General features: G+C 49.0%; 1 protein-coding gene across 1 annotated transcript; it reads left to right on the forward strand.

Moving 5' to 3' along the window:
* Positions 1–3758: 3758 nt before the first annotated feature.
* On the forward strand, positions 3759–8943 carry TPI1 (triosephosphate isomerase 1). Its single transcript, XM_090055331.1, has 7 exons — positions 3759–3951; positions 6293–6416; positions 6530–6614; positions 6771–6903; positions 7238–7323; positions 7534–7621; positions 8283–8943. Exons 1-7 carry the CDS (start codon positions 3840–3842, stop codon positions 8399–8401), a joined length of 747 nt encoding a protein of 248 aa, XP_089911457.1. The 5' UTR covers positions 3759–3839; the 3' UTR covers positions 8402–8943.
* The last annotated feature ends 6893 nt before the right edge of the window (positions 8944–15836 follow it).

The raw sequence follows: 15836 nt of genomic DNA on the forward strand, positions 1-15836 counted from the left end.
ACCAGGAGGCAAGAGATCTCATGGTGGGGGAGACTCGATGAGAAAAGTGGGGAAGAACAGCCAAGGAGGACATGATCATCACATGGTAGAATTCATGATTCCAGACAGGAAAGGCAGGAGGCTACCAATGATGGAATATGATGTAGGGACAGCAAATGCAGCGTGAGCTGCCAACCATGTGGTGCAGCACAAAATGACACTCTCCAAGAGGAAGACGGGCAGCCAGTGTTAAGCCTATTCCAGACAGAGCTGATTTAGCTAATGAAAAGTTTATAGTTTGATTGTGGTATGCAGTCACTCGGGTGCTGGAGGGAAATGCATTAGTGGGGAAGCTGATACTGAAGGGGATGCACCTATGGGATCTGGTAACAATGTTCCAACTGCTGGGGCATTGAGAGAGGGACCTTTACTTCAGGATAAATTAATTGATTAGAAACATTTTTGGGTAGCTCATGCCTTTGGACAAGGGAAACTGACAGCTCTTAGAAACATTTCTGCACCTGAGGCCAAGGATCAAAAAGGCAATGCTTTCTTATCTGGTCTGGCATGAATTGCTAGAGAATCGATTCAAACTCCATGCAGTTATTTTAGCCCCCGTGGGATGAAGTTCTGAGCGAGTTGGGAATGGGGACGAGCAAGTATAGTTTTGTGATTTGCATGGCATGTGGCACCCCTACCAGCTTATCTATTGACGTAGTTCTGTGAGCATTGCTGATGAGAGAGTGTGTATCTTGTACACTGGGTAGTCAAAGACATGCTGTAAGTGCCTGGTGTCTGTTCATTTTGCACTTTTGTGCCCATGCAATGATACAGATGTAGTCAGCAGTGATGTTTGACAGCTGGGTACACATTAATTACTTGTGGCAAGCAGGAGACCAGGAAAGGGGTTTGTCTTAGAAGGGAACAGCTATGGTTAGACACTAAGGATAACAGAAAATGTATATTCTGCCCCCTGAGGGAGACAGGGTGCCCCTCTGGATATGTAAGAAAGCAGATGAAATAGTGGGGTTTACGATGTATTAAAATGGGCATCACAAGTGGAGGTCGTGGGCAAGCTAAGTCCTGGAAAGGAAGGGAAAGGTGCTGCAGGCCTCAAAGATCTCCTTAATGAGGGATTGTTGGCTTAGGTAGAGCCTTGCATGGCCTTGGGATTTTAGATAACATATTTTTCCTCTGCCACAAAAGTCATTACCCTTTTTAGATTGGGCCATAAATCTAGGCCCACTGTCTTTATGAAAGACAGTGGTTTTCAACATTTTTAGAGTCTATGCACCCGTTATATTAAATTTGAGGCCTCCCTCAGAAAATGCCAGCTCTTTAACACATTTTTTGACTACAGAAAAATACTAGAGCAACTCTTCCGTTGTGAAGAACTCAGAAACACTACAGCAGGCCAGAGTGTTTTTAATGCTATGGATTTCTATTTGAAATGTCTGAATTTATCTTGTGAATCATGTTTGCACATCTAACAGTGCTAATATTATGCAGCATCTTATGGCATCCTTGAAAGGATCTCAGGCCACCTCTGGGTGCCATGGCACGTGGTTGAGAATCACTGGTGTAAAGAAAGGGACTCATGCAGGACACAACAGAGCCCACAGATATATCTGACCATTGTTTGGGGAGAGGGAGGTCTTTAAAACATACCTCATAAGTATGCCAAGTGCAATGCAGGAATAGTTCTCTAGCTTGGGGCATGTGTTAAGCTGTCCTGCAATAGAAACCCTTGGGATGCATGGCCTGAGAGCCTGGGCCACCCCCTCTGGGCAACCTCTCTTTTGTCTTTGGATAGATGAGCATGGCTACCTTCTCCAGGCATTGTTCTTTACCCCCTTGGTGCATCCTGAGAGGGATGCCAAAATGTTGTACAACCATGTACCCCAAGGCACCAGCTCAATTGTAGGAGGGGGCTTAACATATGCTAGTAGTGTCTGCATGCATTTGGTGGTATATTACAGAGCAGGCGCAGAAAGTTAAACAGTTAATTTTCTATAATTCAATGCAACATGGAATCCTGCTTGAGGGGCCTGAACATGGCTGACAGTGATGAAGCATCAATAGAGAAGAGCAGTCTCAATCCTGGGTCTTATGGGATTGCAAGCACGATAAATCTGGAAGAGATGGGCAAGGAGGCAGATGGTGTACCAACTGTTAAGCCATGACTTTGAATCTAGGACCTTAACTTGGTCAACACAGCCAATCATCTGGGCCTGCTACCCCACAAGGCTGGCTTGAAGTTTCTAGCAGGGCCTAACTCTCAAATCCATCAACTCCTGGTCATGGGAGTGGTCAGTCAGGGTCAGCTCACCCTTCACTTCCCCCATATAAACCCCTGTGCAGGAACAGGAAGTGTCTAGGTAACAGGAAGTGAGGTTGCATTGCTGGTATGTTCCTTGGTTCTGCTGGACTTTGTGGCTCATTGGTCTGGTTTGCTCCTAGACCCTGCTCTTGGCTTGACCTCCTAGATTCCTGACCTGGCTTGTCCCTGGACTCTGCCCACTCTTCCTAACTCTGGTTGGCTGCTTGATCCTGGAGCCTGAGTGGCCCCAGACCTGGCTGCTTGTGTCCTGGTGTGACACTCATGAGGCTGCTCTGGTGCATGTAGGAGAGAAGGACCTGCTGGTAGGATGTGCAGAAACAGTTGGGAGGACAGTCGGGGTCAGGCTGATTGGCCAGGAGTTCAAGTAGTCCTCTGCGCTGTTTGTGGCCAGTGCTCGTGAGTGCAAGTGACACCTAGGCCATGTTAAATGGGGCCTTGGGCTGGATCAGGACTGTGCGGTTTCCTTGCCCAGGTTGGATCCAGTCCAGGCCACAGGTATAGCTGCTATTGCTGCTGCCACAGTGGTAACTGCAGCAGCTCTGGGGGCGGGGGGGCGGCACAATGCTGGCAGATGTCTGGAGTTGTAGGTGTCCAGGGACAAATGTGATGTGCTAACCTTGCTGTTCGGGGTCATGGGCCAGCAGAGCTAGAGGGCTCTGTGTTCAGCAGGCTGCATGCCCCCAACTTCTGGTAGCCTGCCTGTGGCCCACCAGGCTGGATAGAGGCGCTGTGAGCTAGATCTGGCCCATGTGCTGCATGTTTGGAGCCCTTGACATAGACCATGGACACTGCTGGACACAGGTAAGGTTCCATGCACCTGACAAGCCTCCTACTGAAAGCTCCCCCATGCCTACTGGATGCTCTGCTGGAGATGCTCACTGCCTTGGGTCCCTCCTTCTGGAGGGATTCCTTGTTCCACTCCCAGCCTGACCACCCCCTTGCTGTTTCCAGCTTCCCCAACAGGCTGGCCTGCAGTCTCCTAAATGTCTCCAGGAGTTAGGCTGTAAAATCAGGTAGCCGGAAAAAGCCAAAACAACCCCTCGAAAAACCTGTGTATAACGTGAGCAGAAAACAACACGGATTTGCATGGTTTAGTGATACTCGACCAGGGTGCCAGGGGTGCCACAAGTCTTTTGAAGGACTCTCTCCCCCATGCCCTGTTAACCTGCCTATTGCCCACCAGGGTTTCTTGGGCATGACAATCCGTGAGGTGCGGCAGGCAATCGCTCCTCACTGAAGCCCAGGCAGAGGCAGGTGAGCGCGCACCCCGCAGGGCCGCGAAGGAACCTCGTGTTCCCTACAGCAAGGAAGCGCGGTGCAGCCGGAGAGAAGAGGAGGCGTGGCATGCGCGGGGTCTCCCAGCGCGGGCAGGGGCCGCTCCCTCCCCCCGAGAAGAGGGCGGGGGCGGGGCTGCCCAGCCGGCCTATAAAAGGGGCGGTAGTGGCGGCTGCGCGGAGCTTTTGACCTTGTCTTGTCCTGCGCTGTTCTCCTGCCCGCTCCGCTCCGCTCCGCTGCAGCTATGGCGCCCAGGAAGTTCTTTGTGGGGGGGAACTGGAAGATGAACGGCGACAAGAAGAGCCTGGGCGAGCTCATCCACACCCTCAACGGCGGCAAGATCCCCGCCGAGACCGGTGAGCGCCGCGCAGCGCGGCATCCCGGCCCTGCAGCCGCCCGCGGGGCTGGGGGCGGCCCTCCGCGCTGTGCCGCGCCGCACGTACGCCCGGGCTCGCCTCGGCCCACGTGACTCGGCCGCCCACTGCTGCTTCCTCCCGGCCCCGGGGATGCTGCGGCGGCGCCCGTCCGCTGGCGCTGCCCGGTCGCGGGGCGGCTGGGCGGGGGCAGGTGGGGTTGGGCCCTCAGCCCCTTCCCTGGAGCTACCCGCTCCGCCTCGCCTCGCCCCGCTTCTCTGCGGGGGGGAAGCGGGCAAGGACTTCCTAGGTTGGCACGTGGCTCTCCCAGGCCCTTGTTCTCTGGGCCTGGCCTCGCTTCGCTTCCCTCCCCTCCAGGGCAGCAGCTCTCAAGCCTCTGAGACGCCAGGCTGCCCTCGCTGGGCTGCAGGCAGGCCTGAGGAAATGCCATGTTTCCCAGTGGAAGGGGAGCAGGGCACATGGGTTGGTAGAAGGCTCCAAAACCCACAGGGCAGAATCGATTTAGCACCTCAGCTTCTGACTTGAAATTACTGAGAGTCATGTTGGCACGCTGTAGAGCATGGCATGGCACCCTGAACCTACTTCAAAGCACCCCAGGGTGCTGTGGGACCCTGGCTGGGGATCACTGCTCTGATTGCTTTGGTTCCAATGCTAATTGAGTTAAACCAGTACAGGTCCCTCTGAACGGTTAAAACCAGGCTTAGTTACGTTGCTTCAGCTTTGTGTGCACATCTGGTCTGGTCCTCCCCCCAGCCCAGGCTTTGAGCTCCCTTACACATGGCTTCTGCCCCCATCTCCCTGAGGGTTGCATGATATCCTGTGTTCACAACTTTATCTGGGCTCCTGTTCTTCCTCTTGGTGTCCTTGGGACATCTTGGCTCCAGGCCAGCAAGGAAAGAGCAGGACTCATGGAATCTTCTTTCTCTTTGGATGTCCTGCTGCCTGCCTCAGAGGGCTAGATGGGGCTAGGGGAGCTACTATTCTGAGGGAGGCACCCTGAAGAAATGTCAAAGGTCTGAGGAGATGGAAGTCTAAATATAACCAATGGTGACTGGGCTAAAAATATCAGCTGCTGTACTTGGTGTTGGAAACCAGATTCCCCCCCCTTCTAAAGGCCAGAGGGGAGGGGAGCTGGGGCAGCCCCTGGGGTTATTAGTTGCAGGTACTCTCTCTGAAACTATCACAGTCCCCTCCTTTTTTGGAGAGAGCAGCACTGAGTACTGTAGGCTTCCCTGCTGCTGCCTTCAAAGTAGGTGGCTGGCTGGGACTATAAAGTCCCTGTTTGGGGTAGGCATCCCATCTCATCCTGGTACACAGACTAGATGGCAGAGCTCCATGTGTATGCAGATAGGCAGTGTTATAACATGGCTCCTGCACCCAGACTGAGCTCCATGCTTGCCTTGGTAGTGATTGAAGCCTGTGTGTTCAGAGGACAGGATCAGACCTGCCCAGTGGAAGAAAAAAGCCTCCTGCTTTGCATCTAATTTTGATGTTTTCCTTCACTTAGCAGCATCCCTTCTGTCTCCACCTTTTCTGGCCTCCACTCGTGCAGGAAAGGTGAACACACTGTCTACAGGAGAGTGCTGCAGTGGTGGTTGTCCCAAGTTCAGTGTCTGAGAAGCATCAGCTGGACAGCTCTTCAGTTACTGTAGTGGGACAAGCTGCACTGTGTAGCTGTAGGGATAATTGAAGCTTCGCTGGGATACATGTAGTTCAGGCCTTGTGGCCCTACTCTTCAGGGACGTGAACAGTGGGGCTTCTGCTTCCTTTCATGGAGCAATGATTCCTTAGATTCCCAGTCCTCTCAGTGCTGGGTAATGGTTTCTGACCACCTTTCTCCTGTCACTGTGTCTGTTCCTCCTTTATCTTGGGCCTTCCTGGCTCCCAGTTGCACTTAATCCCCTGTGCAAGTCAGTGCTCCCCTCCTTACTCTCAGTTCATCTAAACTATCTGCAGCAAGAAAAGAGCAACTTTCATTTGGATAGTTCCCAAGGGTCCTTTGTTCTTACTCGGAAACCTGGAACTTTGCATCATCCTTTTGTTGAGAGACATGAGGAAACATGGTTTCCTATGACAGTGTTCCCCCTAAGTTCTGTGAGCAAGGAAATCAAACTGCAGTAGCAACAACCCTCCTGCTCTAGTGGGTCCCTGAAATTCAACAAAGCTGGCTTGTGATGGGTTGCTACATCTTAGCAGAGCTGAGAGATGGGTTGGAGTAGGGGTGAGCACCTGGGGGCAAGGGAGGTTCTACAACTGGAGGGTGGGTCAGATCTGACACCCTGCCTGATCCCCATGAGGGTTTACTCCATCTCTTATCTTTCAGAGGTGGTTTGTGGAGCCCCTTCCATCTACCTTGACTTCGCCCGTCAGAAACTAGATGCAAAGATCGGGGTTGCAGCACAAAACTGTTACAAGGTGCCAAAGGGGGCATTCACAGGAGAGATTAGGTGAGCCTGCAGTCACAGATGGAACTGGTGGAACAGAAACTGAAACCTATTGCAACAAGTACCCATCTCAACATGGACCCCAAAACTAATGTTTTTTCTTTCTCCCCATTCAGCCCAGCCATGATTAAAGATGTTGGAGCTACCTGGGTTATCCTGGGCCACTCAGAGAGAAGGCACGTTTTTGGAGAGTCTGATGAGGTGAGTGATTTTTTTTGTGGGGTTGTGGGGAGGTAAAAACAAACCATCTTTCAACATCCTCATGGGCAGGGGGCTAGATCTGCCCTGGAAGGTGAACGCCGTGGGAGTGAGTCTGACTGTATCTCAAGCTTTCTTCCTTTCCTGTTCTCCTCCCAGCTGATTGGGCAGAAAGTGGCTCACGCCCTGGCTGAGGGTCTTGGTGTGATTGCCTGCATTGGAGAGAAACTGGATGAGAGAGAAGCTGGCATCACAGAGAAAGTGGTTTTTGAACAGACCAAAGCTATTGCTGGTAAGAAAGCTTTGGCTGTTTGTCTGTGTCCCATGAAGGGAGGGAATATTTGGGCTGAAAACTTTCTGCCTTTGTTCATGGAAGCCCCCAGTCTGAGATTCAGGGAAGCATGTTATAAAATGATTTGTTGGTAACTTACCCCAGGAGGGCAACAGGTCTGGCTTTGTTTGTGCCTGGGGTCTGGTATGCACTGCATCAAATTTCTGATCATCTAATCTCTTTGCCAGAAAGGGCAGTAGCATTCCAGAAAAGCTGCTTCAGCTGTGCCCTTCAACAGTAGGTGGTGTGGTGCCTCCCCTCCAGATTAAGACATGCTTCTCTCTCTTGTCCCCAGATAATGTGAAGGACTGGAGCAAGGTAGTTTTGGCTTATGAGCCAGTTTGGGCTATTGGAACTGGTAAAACAGCGACTCCCCAGCAGGTAAGAATATGACAAGAGAACAAAGCTAGGTATCCAGGACTTCCCTCATGTCCCAAAAGATTCTGATTGGAAATTAATACATAGATAACTACTTCAGAGGTTTCATTTCATAACAAAAACAGCTGTGCCCTACATGGGGTTGCTGTCCCACTTTGGCTGTAGTAATGCAGTTCCTGTGGGTTTTTTTGTTTGTTTGTTTTGTTTTTACAGGCCCAGGAAGTTCATGAGAAGCTGAGGGGCTGGCTAAAAACTCATGTGTCTGAAGCTGTTGCTCAGTCAACTCGAATCATTTATGGAGGTAAATGAGTCATCCCTGGTACCCCTAGTTTTACAGTGTAGAAAGCAATATGACTTTCCCACCCCCTGCTTGGCTAGTGCACAGCTGCAGGGACATCTTGTTGGCTGCTGTGCTAAATGAGGCTTCATGAACAGGATTGAGTGTGTTAACGTTCAGCCTCTTCTCGAAAACAGCAGTAGTATTTCAGAAAGCTCCACGGAGGGAGTGTAACTTGGGAGGCCTGGGTTCTGTTCACCTGCTGGGTGATTTCGTGAATAAATGTCATCACCTTCCTGTGCCTCAGTTTCCCCATTTTTAAGATGGGGTTTGTGACACGGGCTGGCTTTATGATTTGTTTTAATATGCATGGATAAAAGGGCTAGATAAGAACCAAGTATTACTAGAGTGCAACAGGATCTGGAGCACTCTTTTTTGAAAGACCTGGATTCTTTGCATTTGACCAGCTATACATTAGAGGGGGTGGGAGCAGACCATGGGCACTGTAAGTGGGATGGACTACCCCATTCCAGTTTTAATCTGTTGCCAGGAGGGAACATTTGCTGCACAGATGATGGCTTCTCTCCTGTCCCCTCCTCTTGCCTAGAGCTGACCAGTCCCTTTTCCCTATCCCAACTATGACCTTGGCCAAGCTTTTGTGTTTGAAATTTATGCCCTTTTGTAGGTTCAGTGACTGGAGCCAACTGCAAGGAGCTAGCTTCCCAGCATGACTTGGATGGCTTTCTTGTTGGTGGAGCTTCCCTCAAGCCTGAATTCCTGGATATTATCAACGCAAAACACTGAACCAGTCCCTAAAGCCTATGGGGAGAATCTTCTCCTTCCTGTCCCTGAGGAGAAAAAGAAACTAAGACAACTTCCCATGCACACCCTTCCCTGCCATGGCCTCACCTAAGACTTTCCCCTCTTGCTGTAACAGTTTCTACCATGCTGCTAAACAGTCACCAGGCTGGATTCTGATTGGTGTGGGAGAGCCTTTCTCTAAAGAGGCAGGGTTTTAATAGACTCTGCCTTGGTTTGGCAAAACCCTGGGCAGACTCATGGTGGGGCTGTCTGTCAGACTTGCCTATGTACCCCATAGATCAATCAGAGTCCAGTGTCAGTCTGCCCATCCCCACTCCCCTGTTCTTTGCAGTGCTGTGTTGAGGTGGTTGCTTGTGCTGAGGCATAGAGCAGAGCACTGCCTCATACATCAGCTGGGATCTTGTGCTGACCAATTGGAAGGAAGGCTGGGTAGGCCTTGTGGGGGCTTAGATCATTGTGAGATGTCTTTGTCTCATCTATTTCCCTTCACCAACAATAAACAGAAACAAATGAGTAGAAATGAACTGTGTACACCTGAGTTTGTCATTCATTGGGAAGGAGCAGTTGAGAGCCAAGGAGGGTTACAGCAAAAATTGTATCTCCCTTCTCTGACAGGTCATGACTGCTATGGAAAGTGCAACTGTGATAGAGGCCTACTGCAGGCTGGACAGGGCAGGAGTGTCCTGGCTGCTGCCTTGCCTCATTCTGGGGATTGCAACTTGGATTTATCTTGGGGAAAGGGAGCTTGTGATTCCCATCCTGCAGTTGTGAGGGTTTTTTTTTCCCTGCAGAGTTCCTGAGAGAGAGCCTCAGTCCTGAGCCATGTAACATTAGTGTCATGTTTTGATAAGAAAGTGCTCCAGTAATGCCTGCTAGAGTCTGCAGCCAGCCCAAAACCACAGAGCTTGCATGTTTATCATTTCTGTCCATCTTGCTGGGGTATTATTTCTGAACCAACTATGGTCATTTCAGCAGCTCTGAGTAATGTTAATAGGGGTTAACAGGCAGGGGTCAGTAATGCCCTAATTCCAGTCTCTGTATTTATGTGGACAGGGCCACTGGGACAAATGCTTCCAGCATTCCTTTTGCTGCACTTCTGCAGTCAGCGATGTTGGGTGCACTGAATGTGGAAGTGGCTTGCTTCCTTTTCTGACAAAGATGAGAACTCTGTTTCTTGTCTCCATCTTGTAGTTGTGCATGTTCCTGACTGGGCTGCTCTCAAGGCAGTGGATTACAGAGTACCTATAGAAACTAGCTCTTGTGTATTGATGATAGCTGACTTGCCTCCCCTTCCCCACCTCTTACAAACCATCTCTTTGGCCCTGTCTGCGTGTCTTTGTAATTTTGTTTTGACAGCAAACAAGCAAATGCTTGGCAGGGTTGGGGGAACTGAGTTTGTGACTCCTTTTGGGTTAAAGAACTCCCCTCAACTTGCCTTTGCCCACAGTAGAGCAAAGCAGCTGGAGTGGTGCCTTAGTTGAGTTGGTGGTATGGGGTGGGAGGGGCAGGCACAGGACTAAGAAGTCCTCAGCCAAGGGCCTTGGGAGCCCTGTGCAGCATCCATGAGCATTTCTGTGCATCCATCTTACTGGTACAAGGTGGTGTGTTTCACAGCTGATGCAGAAGAAATTGAGGGTTAAATTATGGCAGGGTTCTTTCAGGTTGGACAGGGAGATAAAGTCAGCTCACAGTCTTCTGGTTCACTTGGAATCCCTTGTGTTTCAGAGCTCTGTACCTTATCAGGAATCTCCCTTTGCTGTGAAAGGATCCCTTGTGCTTACTGAGAGCCCACTGCTCCTACTTCTGTCTTAAGAGGCACCATCTCTGCAAGCATGTCAATGTTGTCCTTGCACTGCTTCTGCCCCCCGCCATTGAGTGCTTACCACTGCATAAAGACTTGTGTATCAGCCTCTGGGAGGCTGCTCCCAGCTACATCACAGTTGGAACTAAGCCCAGTCTGCCCTTCTTCCATGGACAGCATTGCTATTTTTGGTTTGACACTCTACCATGATTTTCTATTGCTAGCTCTAAGGGGCTGGAAGAGTGGCCCTATTTTACTTAAGTGCAAGACCCTGGTCGATCTTCTGCCTGCCAGGTCTTTCATGATGCAGGCAGTCCCTAGCTGCAGCCTTGTGTACTAAACTCTACATAGCCATGTAAACTGTCACTTTTAACATTTTTCTAATAAAGTTTTGGACCCTGTTTGTTCTCTGCACCAGGGCTGGCATTCAAACCATGGACTCACTTCCTCCCAGCATTCTAAGCAGCAGTTGTGGTTCCAGCTGTCCCTGTGTCATAATGTCTCTAGGGAGACTTAACTCTTCTGGCCCCTCAGGCAGAACAAGTTTTAAGTATGGTATGAACAACAGGTTTCCCTCATAAATTAACCTCTGTTGCAGCAGTGCCCCAGGCCCTGAGTTGAGCTTGCTTTCCTCAGACCCTAGGTCTAATGGGCTAAGTTCCCCTTGACTGAGTGCTATACCCTGAAGCATGGCAGAATCTACAACTAGGCTAGAAACTAGGCAGAATTTCAGAATCAGTGCTAATGACCCTCCAGGAGGCATCTTGGGAGGGGCAGAAGGGAGCTGGTCTGCACTGTTGCATGTCTTGGTAAGTCATGGGCCAGGCTTGCTTTTCTTCCTCAAGGTATTTGACTGAGAAATAGAAGACATTGCATCTCCATGTGAAATGCAGCCCTAAACTTTCCCAGAGAGAAGTGCTGTAGGGAAGGTGGCTGTAGCACTGGCTTTGTGAGAGCTCCCCATTTGGTCCAGGAGAGTTCTCTTGCTCCTACTCCTTTTCTTATTCTATTGTTGTCCCTCCCTCTTCCTTTTTGGTATAACTGTTCTGGCCTAGAGCATAGCTGTACAAGAAGATCCTTAGCTTGTCTCATTTTTCTTCAGTAAGGAGGTACTTTGGAATGGACTTGTCTGAAGTTGGCTGCTACCAGCAAATAAAGAATACTGAAGAGCAGGAGTGAAGGCCTTCTGTCCAGATGGAGGGGAAAGGAGAGCTCAGAGGGTGTGGTGGGTTGTAGAAAGCTGGGTTCAGTTCCTTGTCCTTCCCTCTTGCTTTCAGAAAGTCTGGAAGGTGGAGTGTGTGCATGTATTTGGGGGTGGGGGTGAGAGAGGGGATGAGGGCAAGGGTTGGGGGTAGGGGGGTGTTCTTGTTTATACATACCTGAGTATTTTTTTCTACAGGATGCTAAGTCTGTTCTGTCTTAGACTCTTACTCCTTGGGGAGCTGGACACAATTAGACACTGCAGATCCTGTATCCTAAACCAGTCCATCGGAAATGGAAATTCTTTATTTTATGAGCTCTAGCCTTTGTCTAGAGTCTAGACTAGTAACTGATACACTGTCTTGGAGTTCCCTCAGGTGGCCAGTAAGCAGAATTGCAGGCAATTTTAATGTATTCAATACCATCCCCCTTTTCCATTAGCCCACTTAAATCCTGACTCACAGTTCCTCTGCTTTTCCAGTCGCAGGCTCCCACATACAGCTGTGTCAATGCACGTCTGTTCCAAACTGATGAAGAGGTGGTGATTCATGTTTTCCAACCAGAAGTTTCTAAGCAATACATACCTTGCCTTTTCATGCGTATGTTCAGAAGCAGCATGCAAGTATCTCAGCATAAGCCCACACTGAGCCAAAAACGTGATTTCAGATGCAAAAAAGGATCAAGACTTACTGAACTCTGGACCTGAGAGAAGGTTACAATGCATTAGAGAAAAATGAGCTTCACTCACTTGTCTTGGTCCTCTCCTGTGCATGCTGTTCTCTACAAGGGAACCAGTTTTGAGTTTTTGGGCCCTTTGAGACACCTCTTAGTAGCACATCACCCTGCCTTACTTCCACTCTCTTCAGTGAGCACTGCAAGCATACAGCCTCTGCAGACTTCATACTCCATCTGGCCTTAAGACAACTTGGGGCAGGGAGAATTCTGAAGAAATGTATCAGTCCTTTTCCATGTTATCAGCTCAGTGGACGGACTTTTTGGGCAGAAAAATGTCATGACCCTTGATGGAAAAAAAGCAGTCAAATATGACATTAAAATAGAGCTGAGGCTGAGAGTACATCTTACTAATTTATTACATTTATTTTCTTAGATTCCATTATAGGCACACTGTAATTTTCCCAAAGCCAAGTATTATAAATCCAAACCATTCATGGCTAAAAGGGTGAACTAAAACATAAGCAAATATGTTAGGAAATTATGGCACAGCATAGTTAAAGCACGAAGCATTTGTGCCATGTAACAGTGCCATGCAGTAATGATGCTCCTGTATTAGTGTAGAGATGTTTGGCATCTAAAATTAAAGTCAAGTGATTTAAAAACACATTTTCATAATGGAAGGAATCAAGAGAGCTAATCAAGTAGTATAGGATATGCAGCTGCATAGGAAAGAAAAAAGAAGAGTCTGAATATTCAGTGGAACAAAACCAGCCTTCCTTGGAGGTGGGGCATGGGAGGAGAGAAGTGGGACTTTTCAAAGGAAAAAGATTTTCAAACCCTACAGTTTTTAAGTAAGAAGCAAACAAACACAACACCCACTTCTGACAGGCCTGTGGAATGCATCCCTGGCTGGCACCATAGGCTAGGGGTTATGCAAGCCATGTGACGGGTTTAGTCCTCAGGGTTTTATTCTATGCCCCTAAATTGAAATGGTGGGTTTTTAATTGAAACCCACCATTTCAATTTTTCTGTCACGTTACAGCCTGATCCCTTTTTTTTTGTCAGAGCTGGAGCCTGCCCATGGCCAGGGGGTGAGCTGCCAGTAGGCTGAGTGGCCCCTGAGCTGCCAGGGGCCTCAGCCCTTCCTTTCACAGTGATGTCACCCCCTGGGGCTGCCCAGGTGGGTTGCTAGCAGGCCTGGTGCTGCCCCAGCTTGGAGGCAGCACCTGGCCCAACCCAACTTTTCCCTGACCTGGAGCATGGAATAAGTTGATTTGCCCCTGGGGCAGCATAGGAAGATGGCAGGAGGGTAGCTGGGTTTGCTGGCAGCCGGAGAAGGCAGTGGGAATGGTGCATGGGGTGCAGGGCGGCACAGATGGGCTGCTAGCTGACTGGGTGCTGCCCCAGCTCAGAGGCACCCAATCCTACGCTTCCCACCTGGGTTTCCGGCACCCCATGCATTGTCTTGGCTGCCAGAACATGCAGCTTTCCCCTGGGGTAGCGGACGGAGGCGGCAGCAGGATGGCCGGAGAAGGCAGTGGGGACAGTGCGCAGGGCACTGGAAGCCTGGCTGAGCTCAGGGAAATGTTGGATCAGGGGCCTCTGAGCTGGGGCAGTACCCTGCCAGCTAGCAAGCCTGCCCAACTTCCAGCACCCTGTGCACCATTCCCACTGCCTTCTCTGGCTGCCAGCAAACCCCGCCACCCTCCTACTGCCTTTCAACACTGCCCCAGGGACAAACCAGCCCATTCCCAGGTGGCTCCAGGTGTCCTGCCAGCTGTAGGAGCCTGCTGAAGGCAGAAGTAGTGAGGGGCCTGATCCTTTTTTCTGCAGACTGCCTGCCTCTACCCTGGCTGGGGGGCCAGCAGACAAGCCATGTTACTGCAATTTACAATGCTGCAAACTCATTTAAAAACCCCAAAACTTTTGCATGTGTACAGTGTGATGCCATTAACCCACACAAAGTGACATTTTCATCATGTGTACATGGTAATGGCATCACATATACAAGTCCCTCAGGAGAATTATGCACAGGCTTCTTTGGTCCTCCACTAGGGGATGGATAATAGGCAGATAGAATGGGTTGAGTCTGAGACTCCACTCTGTGGGTTTCTTGCTCCTTCCTTTCCTGCTTAGCACTGTTAGATGAAGAGCTGAGCAAAATTCTCATAAAGGTCACCTAGATAGGACAAAAAAAAATCCACCACTTAGGACTGGTGCCTTTATTTTACTGCTTTGAGAGGACAAGAGTGTGAGGGCTTTTTTTTTTAAGTGGGGCTTTGCTTAATTTTTAATCTCAAAATTGTCAAGAATGCCAAGTCTTTCCTGTTTTTGTTGGACATCTCTGTGGACTGGGAGCTCTATCAGTTCTTAAATGGAGAGGGGGTGTTGCATCTTTAACAAGAAGATTTTCTCTGAACTGTTTGTTAGGTGTTAAAAAAAGAGAGTGAGAGAGGAAAGCAAGGAGGAAGACTGTGTTATCCTGCTGAAAAAGAAAATCCTTTCTTTTAAATAATTAGAATTCCTTTGTACACTTGCATGGTTTCTCTGATCTCATATGAATACAAATTACCTAATAATCCATTAGTCTTCCAGGAAAAACACTATAGACAAGACCTGAATTTGTATTGTAAAACTCAGATTGGGAAAAAAAACCCCACACCTACACATATAACCATCCATCTTTTTCAGACATTTTTCATCCATCAGAAAGAAGCGGGGGGGGGGGGGAGAAAGAAAAATACTCAAGCTCTTTTCTTTCTACTATCTTGCTAGATAACTTTAAAGGTTCCTTAGAGAATTAGAAATTAAATGCAAGATAATACCTAGAAACCATAGAAAATGAGGGTTGGAAGGGACCTCAAGAAGTCACTTAGTCCAGCCCTCTGCTCAAAGCAGGACCATCCCCAAATAAAAGCCTCCAAGGATGGAGATTACACAACCTTTCTGGGCAGCCTGTCCCAGTGCTATACTACCCTTCTAGTGAGAAAGGGTTTTTTTCCCCTAATATCTAACTTAAACTTCCCTTATATCAACTTGAAGCCATTGGTCCTCATTCCAGCACCTGCCACAACTGAGAACAGTCTAGAACCACCCTCTTTGCAACCACCCTTCAAATAGTTGAAGGCTGCTGTTAAATCCCTCTCAGTCTTCTCGTCTCTATGCTAAATAAGCCTAGACCTCTCGGAAAGGTCTCTGTAGGAGACAGCACTGGGTGGATGGTCTGAAGAATAAGATATCAGATACCTGAAGTGATCTATGAGGATCTCTCATCCTGATATCAATGTAATGACTGATGCTAGTTTCAGCATCAGAAGAATGAACCAACCTCTTTCTCCCTCAGATGCAGTCAGCCCAGGAAACTCACAACCAGGGGAATGGACCCACTGCAGGACTGTTCACTATAAATACTTCACGACTTTTCTCAAGACATAGAGAAGGTTTTACTTAGCTCATTTCTCCTGTGAAAACCTCTCTAGGAGACAGACAGGGAGTGAATAGGTAAATTTGTGAACCAACAATGTAGAAATATCAGTGGAAATGGTGTGAACAGAAAGAAGAAAGAAAGGATATGGATCAATTGCCAGAGAGGTAGGTAAGATGAAGTTGTGGTTCCTTGAGGATAAGAATTATTAGGTAAGGCTTGTACTAAGACAGGGAAAAAGGTTAAGAAGGAGAGAAGGAACGAAAATGGGGACTAGGGAAATAAGCAACCACAGAGAAGCGGGTGGAAAAAATTAG

The sequence above is a fragment of the Crocodylus siamensis genome, chromosome 1 (assembly GCF_052110815.1).
Source record: "Crocodylus siamensis isolate JL-2025a chromosome 1, ASM5211081v1, whole genome shotgun sequence".
Taxonomy (NCBI): Eukaryota; Metazoa; Chordata; order Crocodylia; family Crocodylidae; genus Crocodylus; species Crocodylus siamensis.